General features: G+C 40.6%; 1 protein-coding gene across 1 annotated transcript in view; it reads right to left on the reverse strand.

Moving 5' to 3' along the window:
• Nup358 (Nucleoporin 358kD) overlaps positions 1–18,066 on the reverse strand; it is a 343,965-nt gene that overhangs the window by 269,552 nt on the left and 56,347 nt on the right. The window contains exon 3 of the mRNA XM_067157834.2: positions 13,453–13,623. Coding sequence (XP_067013935.2) covers positions 13,453–13,623 — 171 coding nt within the window. The remainder of the gene's footprint in view (positions 1–13,452; positions 13,624–18,066) is intronic.

Genomic DNA, 18,066 nt, shown 5'->3' on the forward strand with positions numbered 1-18,066 from the left:
GTTCTGTTCTTGATCCACTTCTCTTCAATCTCTACATGGCAGATCTTCCATCTACTGCGTGCCGAAAGTTTATATACTGGATGGTGATGACATAGCCCTAACAGCACAGTCCACAGACTTCCGAGACCGCTGAAGCCATTCTCGCACAAGATCTCCTAAAAATTGATAGATACCTCAACACCTGGCGATTGAAACCCAATGTAAAAACAGAGTAGTACCTTTCATCTACACAAGATGAGAGTCCATTACACCCTACAAGTTCAATTCAGAGGCCAACAGCTAAAATACTGTGCTCATCCAAAATACTTCGGTATTGTGCTGGATCACTCTTTGACGTATAAAGAACACCTCTGCAGAACAGCAGCAAAGGTTAAAACACACAACATCCTTCACAAACTCAGTGGTACTAGTTGGGGAGCAAATGCTAATGTCCTCCGAACAACAGCTTACCCAGTTGCAGAATATTGCAACCCTGTATGGATCAACAGCACACAAACAGGAAAAGTTGATGTCCAGCTGAATGATACCATGAGGACAGTGTCTGGCACACTCAAATCCACACCACTTAAATGGCTGTCAGTATTAACATCCATCCTCCTCACCCTCCAAGGCTAACTGCTCTGAAGAAGGAAAGGTAAAAATGTACTGCAAATACACTCTTGCCAATTCATCAAGACTGCAACCCTCAGAAGCATGGAAGATTAAAATCTCGACATCCATCATGGCAACTAGGAAAGAGGCAGGTTGAGTCACAGTACAACAATAATGTCTGGAGGGAAGAGTGGGCTGCTTCAAACCCTGATAAGCTAGGGTTGATATCTGACCCTTGTAGGAAGCTTGCTGGGTTCAACTTGCCAAGAAGAATCTAGGCTTCGTTGAACAGAGTGTGGAACGGTCTTGGAACATGCAATTTCTGGCTCCACAAGTGGGGAAAAATTTCCAGCCCTCACTGCGACTGCAGTGATATGGCTCAGACATTCCACCATGTTGTAATGATGTGCCCACTTCGGAGCTTCCAGCAAATACAGTAGAGACAGTACACGACACTTACGGATTTCGCCTTGCTAAAATGGGAGACAATTCGACGGTGGAGCTCCTAGTGACATGACCTGAACAAATCCCACTAAATTCAAATATCAATGGAAATGTATATACGGAAATGGATAAATAAATTACGTCTAGAAAGAAAGTGGTATTGAGATATTAACTTCGAAGTTGCTAAAGCAATTCTGGGTAAATGAATGAAGAATTATTTAAAAGGTTATTATTCAAAGACTGAAATTAGACATATAAACAAGGTGTGAAATGGACTGCTGTGAAATGGCTTGATCTTTCATTTATGCATTACTTTTTTAGCTTTAGCATACCTGCCTGAAATCTTACGGTTGGATTTGTCTTTTATCCTCATTTAAAAACAATGTATCATCACATTAAGACATTTGTCAAAAATATCGGCACATTCCTTACACATATCATGCAATGAATTAACATTTAATAGCTGGACAATTTTCCTCTTAACATGAAGCCTACTAACAGAAAGAAGTCGCTGGCCTGGAAATGATCTGAACAGATCTTATAATTCTTGTACAAGCGTAACGTCTCTTCTTTCTTGTACACTTTATCCAAATCGCTTCTGTGACATTTCAAAACCCACAGATCACACCTACAACAACACATCGGTATTGAAGGTTAACTGCTGCACTATACAATAAAATATGCGTATTATATTTTAAGCCCGTTAAAACATGGGTCGAGCAGGTCAGAAGATTATGAAGTACTATAAAAATCTGTCATTGGAAGAATATATATGCAAACACAATATTACTTACATGTTCTTGTCACGAGGGAACCTGAAGAACGAGCGCGCTTTTTTCTCTACTTCGTAATTACTGCAGCCAAACACAGCACATACCTTTCCCCTCATGTTGAGAGGAGATATCAAGGAATGACACACACTACTATTTAATTATGTCAACTCACTGAAAACGCATAAATAACACCAAAAACTTCACACAAAAATACACGTGCCCTTATGATAGAATCAGTATCGTTCAGGTCTATCCGCTATCTATATCTGTCTATCTATAGCTGTCCCTCGATATCTCACTCAGTGTTGTGTATTGTCTACTGTATTTGCTTCCGGGGAGGATACCACGAACTTCATGCGGCAAGTGAAGAGGCAGTGAATTGGCTAAATTATCTGGACATTAAATTATAAGTTATATTACCATCAATTGATCCTTTGTCCGATTGTTGTTCTATCAACTTTAAGTTTTAAGTGTGCATATATAGTTTCTCTGTACCTTCTATATGCCATACGAAATAAATAAAATAAAATAAAAGAGTAAAGGGAAAACTTGGGCTAGGAAGACATGAGAGTTATTATTAAAGGAAAGACTAAGCAAACAACTGATAGAGAATCTGCCACCTGAGTGATAGCGCTAAATGCAGATGAGTGTTGAATGATAGTGAAGTAATATGGCTTCCTTGCATTAGCCAATCAATTACTTAATGGTGGTGATGGTCCTTTAATTCCTCCCTTTCTCCTGATGCTTTTGACTGCAAGAACTGACTATTTCTTATAATTATTTCTCAGCAAGTTGGTGCAGGATGCTTCTTCAATGTGCTTTCCTTTTATATAGCCTGTGGAAATAACACTATATGAAAATTCATAAATAAGACTGTTGATATTTGGAAAAGTTCACACATACAGAATGAAGAGGAACAGAAAGTGAACGCAAACAGATATCACAAACTGTAGATTCTCCCAAAATGCCTTGAGTCATTATATGGAAGGCACTTTAGGATACAGAAAATTCCTGGAAGTGGATTTGAACATTTCAATTACAAAAGTCTCCATTCTCTCTTTTTAATGGCATGCAGTGACGTGGATAGAAACATTATGAAAAACTGGATATGCTGGCAGGAACAGAGATGATGGTATTTTTAAAGCATCATGAAAGTGTGAATGGGTGCTAAGAGATCTAGATTTACCAGATCCTCAGCCCTTGGTATCTGATGACAAGAATAATTCCCACATTACTTTTTTGCCAAAGAAGCTATCACATTGCAAAGGTATCTTATGAAACCAAATGCAAAGAGTACAGTCACCAACAAAAAAAAAAAAAATTTAATAATCAGTTAAGCTTAGAACTGTCAAATGTACTTTCAGCACGATCTCCCAGAAATTTAACGTTATTGGGTCTATCAAATGTGAACATAAACTATCCATTACCATGCCAAGAAACTGTACATTCTACACAATTTTGTTCGCAAAAGGGAAGGCTTACCATATAGGCCTATAACAGTGATGCAGAGCAGCGATTCCCAAACCCGTGGTCCGTTGACCCCTGAGGGCTGTAGCACTTCAAAGGCTGGAAATCGCTGACACAGAGGAAGATACTGGCGTAACGTGAGTGGAAAGATGAGAAAGCGTTTGGTTTGGTTTTTGGTCGTAAACGATCTAATGCAACAGATTTCGGCAAGTACGAGAGACCAATTGATCCGATATTTACTGTGAAACAAGTGTTGGAGAAGTGTTGGAACGGGGCATAGATGTTTATAGACTTTCAACAAGCATAAGACTATTGACAGGGATAAATTAATGGAGATATTAAGAGAGTTGAAGAGACCAGAAAAGCTGGTGCAACTAGTGGAATTAAGAGGCGGCCGGAGCTGGAACGGCCGGCCACCAGCTCAGTAGTTGTTGTAACATGGGTCAAAAGTTTGTAAGAGTTTCTATAAGGAAACGGAACAAGGTAAAATTATTTTGTTTTTATAGCGTACGGTAGTCTGTGATACACTTCTCATTAGTGTAAAAGCATTTTAAAAAGAAATGCAAGTATAGTTATAAAATGGTAGTTAAAATAACGAATCTCCATATGAAATTGAGCTCTGAACCACGGTTTTCCTAAACTTGTTTTAAGTCAAGATGGTGTTCAAATTAGAAGTAAACTATACCGTAGGGAAGTTTATTTTTTTCTCTAAGCGGCTACTTTAACATACTTCAAAATTAGGGATTCTTTATATATTTAATCGTGATTTTAATAAAGCTCTGCTTATTGACTTCCGAGTGTCGACCGAATTCTAGTGCTGGTAGTTCAGCCAGTTTCCGTCAGATGCCGCAGCGTCACAAAGCCTTGTCCTTGAAGAGGGATGATGACAGATTAGCTCTTACCCATGCAGGGATGTGGTGAGTGAGATCTTCAACTGCTATCAGTTGCTTCCTCACCCTTGCTTCATAACAAGCGGCAGTGGACACGCTGACAACACTTCGTTACGCGCTAGTTGTGGGACGACCTTTCAATAGCACGTTATATTTTTTACCGAGTGCAATGGAATGGCAAAATGCTTGATTTGTAATAAGACATTAAACTTTATTAAAACTTTTAACACTGGGCGAGATGGCCGTGCGGCTGTGAGCTTGCATCCGGGAGATAGTGGGTTCGAACCCCACTGTCGGCAGCCCTGAAGATGGTTATACCTGGTTTCCCATTTTCATACCAGGCAAATTCTGTGGCTGTACCTTAATTAAGGCCGCGGCCCCTTAATTAAGGCCACGGCCGCTTCCTTCCCACTCCTAGCCCTTCCCTCTCCCATCGTCGCCATAAGACCTATCTGTGTCGGTGCGACGTAAAGCAACTAGAAAAAAAATTGGGGGGGGGGGGGGGGGGTGTTTGGAATTGAAAGTCTTGGTAACGGAATTCAAAAGAAAAGTAACCATGTTTATGAAAATACAATGGGCAACATTAGCGCAACCATTAACATGTTTATTTCAAATACGTTATATCTGTAAATTATCAATTTCTTTATTAATCAAGGAATTTTAAAATAATTAATTCACTAAAACTGAACCCCCAGCCCCGCCAGGGCTAGAATCGCCACTGGATATGGGTTCAAATCTACGTTTGTTACTAGTGTGCACGGAAACTCACCGCTGCACTGCTTCCCTTGCTCTCGATACGAGACTTGCAGGCGAACCTCCCCTGTTTCTGCATTACAACCCTCCTTGAGGCTCCGTGCATGTGTCACAGTTTGTAATACCCTTTACAGCTGGGACAGATAGAACGCAACCGTTTCGGGAACACAACCGTTGTTGAATGAAACAATTACAAGAATATAACCGTTTTTCAGTTGCAGTGCGGTGGTGGTGATTATTGTTTGTTTTTTTGCTAGGGGCTTTACGTCGCGATTATTGTTTTAAGAGGAAGTACAACTAGGCAACCATCCGCTATATAACACTAATCAGAGAGAAAAAAATGGAAGGGATCCGACATTTCGAAAAATGAAGGTATCGGCCTAGGAAAGACAAGGGCCACAAAGGGCGTGAAAATGAAAGACTCCATAGGCCTCTTTGCGTAATACCGTCGGGGTCGGAAAAGAACAAGCGTTGACTAAATGTGGTCGGATAGGATAGATGAGAGAAGAGAATATCGTCTACTGCAGCTGGTTATTCAAGGGAAGATACAAGGCAAAAGATGACCAGGAAGAAGGCGCATTCCTTGGATTGATAATTTGAAAACTTGGTTCAACTGTTACACTACCGAGCAACATCCAAAGCAAGAATCTCTATTATGGTAGCCGATCTTCTGAAAGGAGATGAACCGAGCTCGATAGCTGCAGTCGCTTAAGTGCAGCCAGTATCCAGTATTCGGGAGATAGTAGGTTCGAACCCCACTGTCGCCCCATGTGGGTGGGGGTGGTAGAACAACACCCACGGTATCCCCTGCCTGTCGTAAGAGGCGACTAATAGGGGGCCCAGCGGCTCTGTACTTTGGAGCGTGGGCTGTTGACCATGAGGCCCTTAGCTGAGTCCTGGCATTGCTTCCACTTACTTGTACCAGGCTCCTCACTTTCATCTATCCTTTCCGACCTCCCTTGGTCTACTCTTGTTCTCTTCCGACCCCGTCGCTATTAGGTATGCGAGGGCTAGGGAGTCCTTCATTTTTGCGCCCTTCGTGGCCCTTGTCTTCCTTTGACCAATATCTTCATTTTTCGAAGTGTCGGATTCCTTCAATTTTTTCTCTCTGATTAGTTTTAATAGAGGATGGTTGCCTAGTTGTACTTCCTCTTAAAACAATAATCACCACCACCCCACTGTCGGAAGCCCTGAAAATGGTTTTCCGTGTTTTCCCATTTCACACCAGGCAAATGCTGGGGCTGTACCTTAATTGAATCGATTATTTCAGAAACCAGTCAAGCGCCAAGTTCACAAATTTTTGGGAAAATGAAAAAAACTGTCTAGCATCAGATAAAATGTTATGGTAGGGGTTTTAATATTTTAGCACGAAAGTATTATATCTCTTAATAATTTCTATCTAAGGAGAAATATTTTGTGCTTATTAACTTTGCTATAAAAAACCGGAAAATATTTCCACTTAACTGGTTTCTGAAATAAACGAGTGTTGCAAACATATTTTTAAGGGATAAACTTGAGTTTGGAAGGGATTTTGTCATAAACCCCATATTTGTTTTTAAAAAACATATTTTAATAGGTTTAGACTGTATTGCTGATACAAAAGGATGAAATCAGCGATGCCTGCTCATCATGACAAGAGGTAATCAGTCCTCATAAACAAACTCCACAGCACATTCTGTCTCTGTATTAGGCCTTGTAAAATGCTGTCATAAAAGTGTTCATATTCCATCAGGTAAGGTTTTAAGGCATTTAATTCACGTATCGTCTTGATATTGATGGGCACCTAAAACAAACAGTAACAAAGAATAATGTGGGGCTCAGACCAGGTACTTCCTTGTCTGAGTAAGAAATATAACCTTCTCCTTTTACCCTTGCATTCCGAATAATATTACGCGTGTGAGTTTGTTTGTCTACCAATCCTCGTTTCCTTTTTAGATACAGGTTCGTCTTCTGAATAATTTTTTTTGCCAGTGGCTTTACGTCGCACCGACACAGATAGGTCTTATGGCGACGACGGGATAGGAAAGGCCTAGGAGTTGGAAGGAAGCGTCCGTGGCCTTAATTAAGTTACAGCCCCAGCATTTGCCTGGTGTGAAAATGGGAAACCACGGTAAACCATCTTCAGGGCTGCCGACAGTGGGATTCGAACCCGCTTCTGAATTTTCAGACATATTACTAAGAATATAAAAAAACACTGCACTAAACGAAAGAAACATTTTTTGAATCAGTTGTTCACAAAACTAGGAACATGCGATTCCAGAAACACAACAATGGCAACAAAAACAGATGAACAGCTGGTTTTTCTGGATTCAGAACAGCAGCGCCAACCGGAAAGGTACCAGCAGTTTACTGCAGAAACCAACCAAGCGGTGTCACTTAACTGGTTTCTGAACTAAATACGAAATTCAACGTAATGCCTGACCATTATGGGACGACGTTTCTTGACTGGTTTCAGCACCAAAATGTGAGTATACCCTTTTAGTAACATATTCTGCCATTAACTCATTTTTCCAATTTTTGGCACTTGACTGCTTTCTGAAATAATCGATTCAATTAAGGCCACGGCCGCTTCCTTCCCACTCCTAGCCCTTTCCTGCCCCATCGTCACCATAAGACCTATCTGTGTCGGTGCGACGTAAAGCAACTAGCAAAAAAAAAAAAAAAAATATGACACTTGTTGAAGAGGGATATATCAAAGTGAGGATCCCGGCACAAGTAAGTGGAAATAAAGCTAGGACTCAGCTAAGGGCTTCGTGGTCGCCAACCCAGACTCCCAAGTTCAGAGCCCATGGGGCCCGCTTTAGTCGCCTCTTACGACAGGCAGGTGATACTGTGGGTGTTATTTTACTACCCCCACCTACAGAGGGAAGTTGCAGTGCCCCTCAGCTGTTGCGTTCTTTACCAGCACCGTTTCAGAGTTTCATAACGGGTAGGTATACAAAACCATCGTTTACAATCCTTGTATTTCTTGGAAATGGGGTTTTCCAGCGTAACTAGAATAACTCACAGGTCAGATAGGTCATTCCGGTGAGCAGCGTTGCTATTGGCTAAAGCGCCTGACGTCATCGAAAGCGAGAATGAAGTGGTATTCTTTTGAGCTTAGTAGTTACTCTAATTACACTCCACTCAAGTCATGAAATACAAAACTAATGGATCTTTAGATGCTGTAACATTTATTATTTAAAACTTATACGAAAACATACGACTTAAAATCCGTCTTTGTAAAGACAAAGAGACTCTCACAACGGCTCGAAGGTTGGAACGCAGGCCTTCTGCCCCTTGGCGGGTTCGATCCTGGCTCAGTGCGGTGGTATTGGAAGAAAGAACTCTTGCGGGACAACATTCCGCCACCTCTGCGTCTCCGAAAACAAGTTATTTTATCGAATTCAAATTTTAACACAATATGCAATGCGATGTTTTATACATTGTTTATATATTTCAGAACTGTTTGTTTCCAAGGGAAAAAAACTGTTATAAATTTGTAAGACTTTTTTTTTTTTTACTCAGGGTCGTTGGAAAATTCCGTTCTTGGTCGCGTTACAATCTTTATCGTATGTCCAAAGTATCACTGTGTGACTAAAAAATGCGTAAATGAATTCTTCGGTTATATCAGTTTGTATTTTCATTGGATAGAATTATATTATGTATCACTTACTGGCCGGTACAGGGAAAGACGTGAGGCGGGGACGGGGTTGATGCACTACTTCATTTCAACATCGGAAACAGTGTCCGGCGTGCTGGCCGTTGGTCACAAGGGCCCCAGGTTCGATTCCCGGCAGGGTCGGGAATTTTAACCATAATTGGTCAATTTCTCTGGCATGGGGGCTGGGTGCATGTTTCGTCTCCATCATCATTTCATCCTCATCACGACGCGCAGGTCGTCGCCTACGGGAGTTAAATCAAAAGACCTGCATCTGGCGAGCCGAACTTGTCTTCGGACACTCCCGGCACTAAAAGCCATACGCCATTTCATTTATTTTTGTCGGAAACAGTACCTTATTTTGACTGCTTTGCTCAGCACTAACCGATGCTCAATAATTTCCTGGAATGTTTCGCATTCCGTACAAATGTCAACACCATCAGCTCCGTGCAAGTACTGTATCACAACTTCCTGGTGACAGACTGTGTGACGCTGGAGGGTGAGAGGGGAATCGCTCGTTCGGCCTTGGCCTTTCGTACTGCCATCTATGCACCCGCGATGTAACTATCAGTGGAGTTAGTTGTCGACATCAACGAGACTAGTGGCGATATTTTGAAATAAAAGATGGATCTTGAGCTGACTACGGCCGCCTCTTAACTATGAGGAATACGATGGGAGTGAAAAATGAGACTGAAGTAGGCAGCTTCTTCGAAGTGAATTAGGGATTGAAGCAAGGAGATGGCTTGGCACCAATTCTATTTAACCTGGCACTAGAAACAGTGATTAGAAAGTTAAGGGTGGACCCCAGTGGAACACTTCTATACAAAAAAAGCTCAACTAGTTGGATAAGCTGATGACAATTTGATGGGTAGAAACAAGGACAATTAAAGAAGTATTTGAAGACGTGAGTAAAGAAGGCAAAGAGATTGGACTTAAAACCAATGAACAAAAGGTGAAGATAATGGTGCAGGCTTGGAGAACGAAGTATACAGATGACGAACTTGTCCCTGAAGGATCCAAAGTGGAGGTGGTGGATGAGTTTAAATATCTTCGTGTACATCTAATCAACAAGAATGAGGAAATGGTAGAAATACAGGCAAGAATTCAAGCTGCCAATACAGCATACTTCACAGTACTACCCATTTTCAGAAGTAGATGGCAGAGCCTAAAAGTTATGCTAAACAAAACCCTCATTCACAGTATAGTGATGTATGGAAGTGATACGTGGACCTTCCCAAAGAAAGCCATGGAGAAGACAGATTCCTCCGAAAGGAAAATCCTTCCCAAAGAAAGCCATGGAGAAGACAGATTCCTCCGCAAGGAAAATCCTGAGGAGAATTTATGGACACATATGTGAACAAGGGGAATGGAGAATCGGATATAACAATGACCTATATTCCCTGTATGGCGAGGCACCCCTGTCGCATGCCATTCGAATTAAGAGTTAAATGGGCAGGTCATCTAATTAGGATGGAAGAACATCAAATCCCAAATAAGGTGTTCTGAAGAGACTTTGGAGGAGGAAGGCCTGTGGGAAGGCCATGTAACAGATGGGAAGATGGTATACATCAGGACGCAGCACACATCCTCAAGATCCAGAATTTACGAGTTGCTACACGAGATCGACAAGTATGGCAGAGAGCAACTGGGGAGGCCATGAGCCGAAAATGGGCTGTCGCGCCATAGGTAAGACACATTTTGGTAGTTGGTAGACGGACATGGATACTTCACTACCACTACAAGCCTTATAAAGATGTCAGTCGTCGTGCGCAATTTAAACAAAATTGAGAAGCGGTCGTCAGGCGATCAGTTGTTTGAACATTGCACCAAGATCAAGTCGAATTCCCTTTGGTGGGAGAAGTTTGATAACAAAGCAAGTGTACAATTCCGAGGTGACTGCTAATGAACTTTCTCATCAATGAAATTTTAGTAGTGCCTCCTCAGTGCAAGAAATCTTCAGGCATTTGTTGTTTGGTCTTTCGTTATAACTGTTTTAAATACCCCATCCATTATAATAATGAATTACTGCATACATAATAATAATGAAAAGTTCAAACTTACTTGTTAGTAGCAGTCAAACATAAGTGAAAGGAATGATGAAAAAAAGCAGAGATAAAAATTGGAGGCAGATACATCGCAGAAATAGAGGGGGGGGGCAATCCCTACGAATAACACTGTTCTTTAGAAACACTTTGGGACTTACGAAATTATTCACAGAGTGAGCAGTGGCAGAATCTGTTAGAAAAATGCAAGAAATCACTCTCCCTATCGGTTAACTCTTACAACTGGTTAGTAGGGTATTCACATAAGCAACAGAAACACCAGTCTTATAAAAAAATTATCCTACGATTTCTTCACCGCGGATGTCACACCATACAGATTTTTACATTGTGGAGGGGCACATCATGTATGTCGTCATGTTCAACAGCACTCCCGTAACAATTGGTTTGTACATGCATAGAAGCATGGAGGTGGAACCAGGCTTCGTCCAAGAAGAATATTAAATGTGGGTCTATATGTACACTGAGTAAGTTTTCCAGACTCCTCACAAAATGTGTGCCTGTATACAGGATCCTCTGATTGAAGAGCAATGCCACAGTTACCGTATAATCTCGAGTACCACCCGCACTGTTGTTTCGAAAATATCGCTTATTTAAAAATATGGGAAATTTATCTTTCCGAATGCGTGTAAATCTGGCATCACCGCCGGCACGGCTTGGTAGCAATGTTCTCTCCGCTCTCGGTATATGCTACATTCGTGCTTGGTGTCAGTTTCGCACAGATTCTCGGAGTATCAACATGAATTCCACAAAGCGTTTGCGATCCTCTACTGCGAGTGAGAAACTGAAAGACCAGGAAGCCGAAATTATTGGAAATCGGGTAGCCGGTAGTAAATACGATATTGAAGAGTCGTGTATTTGCGATTGGAGAAAGAAGAAAAATGTGCTATTAACACATAGTGGTGATCGTAGAGCGTATCGTGGACCGAGTGTACAGTTTCCAGAAATTGAAAAAGAACTTTATAAATATGTGACAGAAAGGCGGAATTTGGGATATGGTGTATCAACGGAAACGTGTCAGCTAAAGGCATTTAAGATCACAAAGGAACTTTCAACGGAAGGGTTTAAGGCAAGCCAAGGATGGGTATGTAATTTTTATAAAAGAAATGGGTTGAGCACACGAAGGCGTGCCTCAATTTCACAGCGTCTTCCTAGTACCCACGATGAGAAGTTATCGTCGTTTCAGCGTCACATAATTCGGTTTCGGAAGGAACATGCATATTTGCTTTCCCAAATTGGCAATGCAGATCAGATGCCAGTCTACTGTGAAATGCCAGTGGACAGGACTGTGAATGTTAAGGGTGCAAAATTGTTACCATTAGAACAGGTGGTAATGAAAAACAACGGTGTACGGTAATGTTGTGTATTCTCGCCGACGGAACCAAATTGCCGCCGCACATTGTTCTCAAGCGAAAGACGCTTCCTAAAAATCTACCCGCTGATGTTGTCACATCTCAGAACTCCGACTGGATGGACTGTTCACTAGTGGAAGACTGGGTAAAGTGTGTCTGGCGACATTGCCCTGGTGTATTATTGGGACAAAAGAGCTTGCTTGTTCTCGACAGTTACCGCGGCCACACAACAGACGCTGTGAAGAAACATATCAAGGATGGGAAAACCGATCTAGGAATCATTCCGGGCGGGATGACGTCTATGCTACAGCCGCTGGATGTCTGCGTGAACCGTCCATCTAAAGCAGCCTTGAGACAGCTCTATACAGAATGGATAGCGGCTGATAATCACACTCTGACGCCAACTGGTCGCATTCAGCACCCTGAAGTTCAGCTGCTGTGTTCGTGGATTTTGACGGCATGGAATCGTATCCCTGGAGACTTCATACGGAAGAGCTTCAGGAAATGTAGCATTTCTAATGCTATGGATGGCAGCGATGACATTTTGTGGGAAGGTGATGGTGAAAGTTCCCAAGTTGGTACTGATGATGAATTAACACGTTGGATATCGTTCTGGTAATGTTCGCTAACTTTTATTTGTATTTTCTAATCATTTGATGTGCGTTAGTAAAGATTGTAAATAATTTTGACTTCACTTTCTTTTTAAATTTTGTTCTTTCAAAATCAGGGTGCGGGTCTTATTCAGTGGCGGGTGGTATTCGAGATTATACGGTATTTCATACAGCTTTAAGTGTGACGACAGTAAGTGTTATAAGTTATTAGCCTCTTGTACAGACCCACATGAAATTCCCCAGTTTTCTGAAGATGACAAACTAATTTCTTCCAAGAATTTTCAAAACGATGACTAATGTCATCTAATTCTCCTTTGGTAAGAACACTGGACTGCTTTTTTTATGTCTTAGCCTGGATACTTCAAGTTCCCTGTTGGGTTGGTTTTTTTTTTGGTAAAGGTTTGCACTGATCTACAACTAGAAACATCCACGTCTAGAACTCTTTCTTGAAAGAGTCTTCGAACTTCATGAGCTGACCGAGTTAACACATATGAGTAGTACATAAAAGCATACTGCCGCTGAAAACGCACAAGCCATAACACCCTCTCCGACTAATTACAGACAGAATCAGACCCACATACGCTTAGAAACAGCTAAAATAAGACGACATCGGGCATGTGTGCACGCACCAAATGAAGGCCAGGGTCCAGGAACAAAACATGTTGGCATACCGTGCCATCTCCTTGCACGCACTGGAGTAAAGCGTATCTGATCAGTCAGTAATAGAAGTCTAATCAATAATCCCCGCCACCAAAAAGCTGCACAAGCTACATCCAACAATACTTCTATAGCATTAACTTATCTACAGTGCATCAAAGTCCTGTCAGACATTCCACAAGATTTTACTATACCTGTTATACCCCTCACTCACCAGCAATAAGATTTTCTAGTTCCGCAGAGTTTGTTTCTCCCTCACACTTGAGCAGCTTCTCCTTCAGCTTGAAGACCACTGGGTTGTGTGGGAAGAGCTGTTCTGCTTGATCACACCAGTACTGGCCAGTTCCTTTGTCCGTGATCTCACCTTCTGACATCAACTCGCATACTGCAGAGAAGAATAACATGATTAAGAATGACATGAAAGCCAAAGTAAAGGTGCTTCTTACAGTTTATGCAGTATCTGTAAATGTCATGCTCATTAACCTGGTTGTTTTTTTGAGAAGAGACTAAAAATTGCATGAAAATTTAAACAATGTAGGCACATAATCAAATCATGACATTTCTTATACCAAAAGAATGGTCCCCCTTCATGGCAGAAGACCACAGTACACAAATACATTCATCCTTAAGTTAAAGCTTAACTTAAGTATAAAAACATCCCCTTTTTAGTGAACACTCAGAATATGTTTTTCATTTAGGCAATAGCACACTGTCACCATAACGCAGCAGTGGGTTCGTCACCAGCTGTTCACCTTTTACCACGACCAATGATCCCAGTAACAGTAAGCCATCTCCCTGATAACATCGTGTTAACATTTCAAGTCCTTATCTTGTGATGACATTCTGGTTTAGTGGACAGTCAAATAAATTAACCAATATTCCCACATGACAAATTACTGACAAAGATAATTCATATACAGTGGAACCTCTATCTTGAATCACCTCGGGAGCTAAATTTTATTTCGAGTTATCAAAATTTTGAGATATAGAGAATACAGGTTTTGACCATGTAAAGAACATATTTGAATCATATGTATCTATAGGCTTATATTGAATACATTAGTTTTTACAATATTTTAAAATATACATAGAAACTATTTTACGGCATCACTTTAATTATAACCCTTATTATAGTAACGTTTTAGAAGACAATACAGTACATACAGTAGTGAAACAAGAAACATACCTCGATTAACACCTATGGAAAAAATCCGTTAGCCTCTCCTGTTTGTTACTGTTAACATTTCCTCTTTCACGTTAAAACTTCCCGCCAATATCACGCAGCCGAGATTTGTAAATGGAGCTTGCAATCTGCGACTTTGGGGGTTGCTTTCATACATGACTGATAATTCACACCCGATAAACAGCGAGGCTTCCCGATTTCCAATCTTCAGAAGTTTTAGTTTTTCAATTCCCGTCATATTAGCTCCCAGCATCACTATAAACCTTTCTCTACTTGTAAACTGTTCCTCACAAACCACAAATGCCGTATTGCACAATTGATGTTGCACAATATTTGAGTTAGAGAGTACTTTTTGCTTCAAGGGAGAAAATTGAGAAATTCGTGTAACTGAATTTTGAGTAATAGAGAAATAAATACACGTGAACAATAGACAAATGGCTGGGAAATTTAAGTTACTTCAAGATACTGAAAATTCCAAGTAATGGAGGTTCAAGATATCGAGGTTCAACTGCAGGTTTTCATGAAAGTTTAACCGTTCCTAATATTTTAGTTCATTCACTGCACACCTCAGGGAACACTGTATATACTCACATCAAATAGTCAGTTATTCACTACCAGTACTGTTGATTAAGGCCAGGGGATGTTCGAGGTTACTAAAATTACATGTTGCTAATCCAACTATGCTGGAATCAAGGGGCATTAGCTGTAAGAATGGAAAGTGTTCTAATGGTACGACTTTATAACACCACGGAACCAAGGCAATTACCTTCAGGAATGCCACTTATGCTGTCATTTTAGCCATTACCCATATGCCTCAAACACCTGAGCTTGTTGGCTTTGCTGCAGAATCAGCTGTACACAGCAAAACGAACAAGTATAAGGAAGTAACGGAGAATTACGTCTTTGTGATGTTCGATGTGGAAATAACAGAACTGAAGTGCAAGGGAAGCCAAAAATCATTCTTGAGATATTGCAAACAACTGGCCTCTGGCAAGAGACCCACATTCCACTGGATTCCTGTAACAGGGCATTGGAATAGATAAACGGCAATGTGACTAGAGTGGTGGGTACCTTCCCTGGAACTGCCCAGTAGAGAAACCAAAAAAATTCAACCCTCACACACACTCTCCACTTTTTTAATGAAACCATTGAAAAAATGGAAATTGGTTAAAATGGCACTTTTCGAAATAAAATACTTCTGGTGGTGGTAGTTTAAAAATATGAAATTTATAAACAATATGCTTGTTTAAAGGAGCCTAACATCTAAGGTCATTGTCCCTCACAAACAAAGAATATGACTGGTATAGTTAAAATTCTGAGTTTGGCTATATATGTAAATAGATTATGTGATGTATTATATGTAAATTAATACAAATTGATTACATAACTTACTGGAGTAATTCTGAAGTAAGTATATCACTATTCACTGCCTGCAAGTCTGTGCATGTCTAGCTCTCCAAGTTGGAACATGCCCAGATATTTAAGAGAACCAGGAATTGTCTTAACTTTATTAGTCTGCTAGCTGCTCTGATACAGGAAGGGTGACTTGTGTTTACAGTGTAATTAAAATATGAATACCGTAAGTTCAAGAATTTTATAATAATCTAAGGCATGTAACTCTTAAGTAAATACCATTTATGAAATTTTAAGTTCCCAAGTGATTTAAACACTTTAAATGTCTTTGAAAGTGGTTAAACAACATCCACGTCTTCCATCAATTCCCCTTCATCTTCGGCTTCGGACGGAGTAGCTTCATTAGTGTCGCTATTAACAATGTCATTATAGAACTTGAGGTCCTGATTTGACTCCTGCATAGATAAATCTTTACTTCAAAACACTGCTGACATGTGTATAATTCGGCATGGGTGGTAGTCTCTTCTGAGCATAGAGTTTTCGTTTCTCAACGTTTTTCCTCCACTCCTCATTCCTAGTACGTTTTCTCTCTTTTCTCAAGGGAGCAGGAACTACTACACTGTTTTTCACAGTATCTTTATTTGACTGTTTTTCTGCCTCTATTTTGCGTGGAAACAAATGTACCAGTGAACACCTGACAAAGTATGTCCAAACTTACTAAATATACCAAACAATGTATGTAAAAGCACTATAACTTAGGAGAAAACGCACACGAAGCAGAAGGACTTGAATGTATTATTAACCATAACCTGTAGTTAAATTGTTTTCCTTCACTTCATAGTCATGCAACAATGTCACCACTACGCAATTATTAACGTATTTGTAAAGAAATTGCATAAAATGCTCATTTTGCATTGCCTTTGTATCTAATTGTAATGGAGGATAAGAGACAGTTTCGAAACAATAATGGCAGTCCTTGTTATACAGTATAGAGGAGAAGAGACATTTTGCAAACATAACTGGGATGCACTCCAGTCAGCCAAATTGCTGTAGAGAAGAGACTCTTCGAAAACACAGCTCATATTTAACCGTTTTTTGTGCTTATAAAAAGGACATTCTGCCTCAAAAACTAATCACCATTCCACGGAGAAAGAGATGTATCAATGTACCCATTAGGGTTGGGCACTATGTCCCTGTTTCAGCAAACTGTGCCGGCGCACAGTTATGTTCCGCTGTTCCAGAACACCCGAGCGTCAATTGTTCCGAAACATTCTCAAGCGAGCCGGAGACACCGACTCTCTGTCCCGTCAGAAGCGCCACTATGCACTGCCCTTCGCCTACTAGCTGAACTGTGCAGCGGGCGCACGGGACGCGGGACTGTAACTGCGCAGTGTAGAGAGAACTTAGAGAGGCATGACATGACATAACAGGCTTCAATACCCACGAAAAATGGCAAAGCTGGAGCTCTGCTCGTGTGAATAAAGCATCCATGACGCCCACAACTGGACTCCCAGGACTTCACCTGAAGAGACACCAATGGTCTAAACTCAACCGTTTAAGAACAAACCACGCTAGATGTAATGCCAAGCTACATAAGTGGACTTCGAAAATCCCCTGCCTGTGACTGCGGAGCTCCTTTCCAGTCAGTGCAGCACATTGAGGAGTGTCCAAGGAACTATGATGGACCAGCCCAAGATGTTATCAGTGCTACACATCCCTTCTTAGAATGGCTACAGACACTGGACAATGATTTGTAAATGTGAACACTATTAACATCCTTGTTCTTGTACATATTGTAAATTTTCCTTTTCCTTTGTATACTTGCCACATGATAAATAATACAATTTTAACTACACAGCACTATAACTAAGATATTTAAAAAAACCTCACTGCATAATTTTAAGGATAACTATTCTTATTCTGCAAGCAGATATTGCAATGAAACACTGGAAATCTTCAAACCTTTTTTTTCTCATAAGATTTTTGCCTTAAATGTGTTTTGCGTATAAACTCAATATTATTTGGGTTTTCATGTTTATATAAGTTCTAAATTGCATTTTATGGAAATGTGACTCCTAGAACATAAAAGCTAGGCATGCCTTTACCAACACAAATTACAATATTTAACATCATGAGTTTTTCAACTCGTGGAGCCAATATTTGAGCTTTGCTGAATTTAGTTGTTTCAGTTATTTGCAAGGCTACTGTTTTCCCCTCTCACTCACATCCAGGCACCTTCACATCCTTTCCCAAACAATTTCATTGTGGTTGCACTAAATTGATCACTTTTGG

The sequence above is a fragment of the Anabrus simplex genome, chromosome 14 (genome assembly GCF_040414725.1).
Source record: "Anabrus simplex isolate iqAnaSimp1 chromosome 14, ASM4041472v1, whole genome shotgun sequence".
Taxonomy (NCBI): Eukaryota; Metazoa; Arthropoda; class Insecta; order Orthoptera; family Tettigoniidae; genus Anabrus; species Anabrus simplex.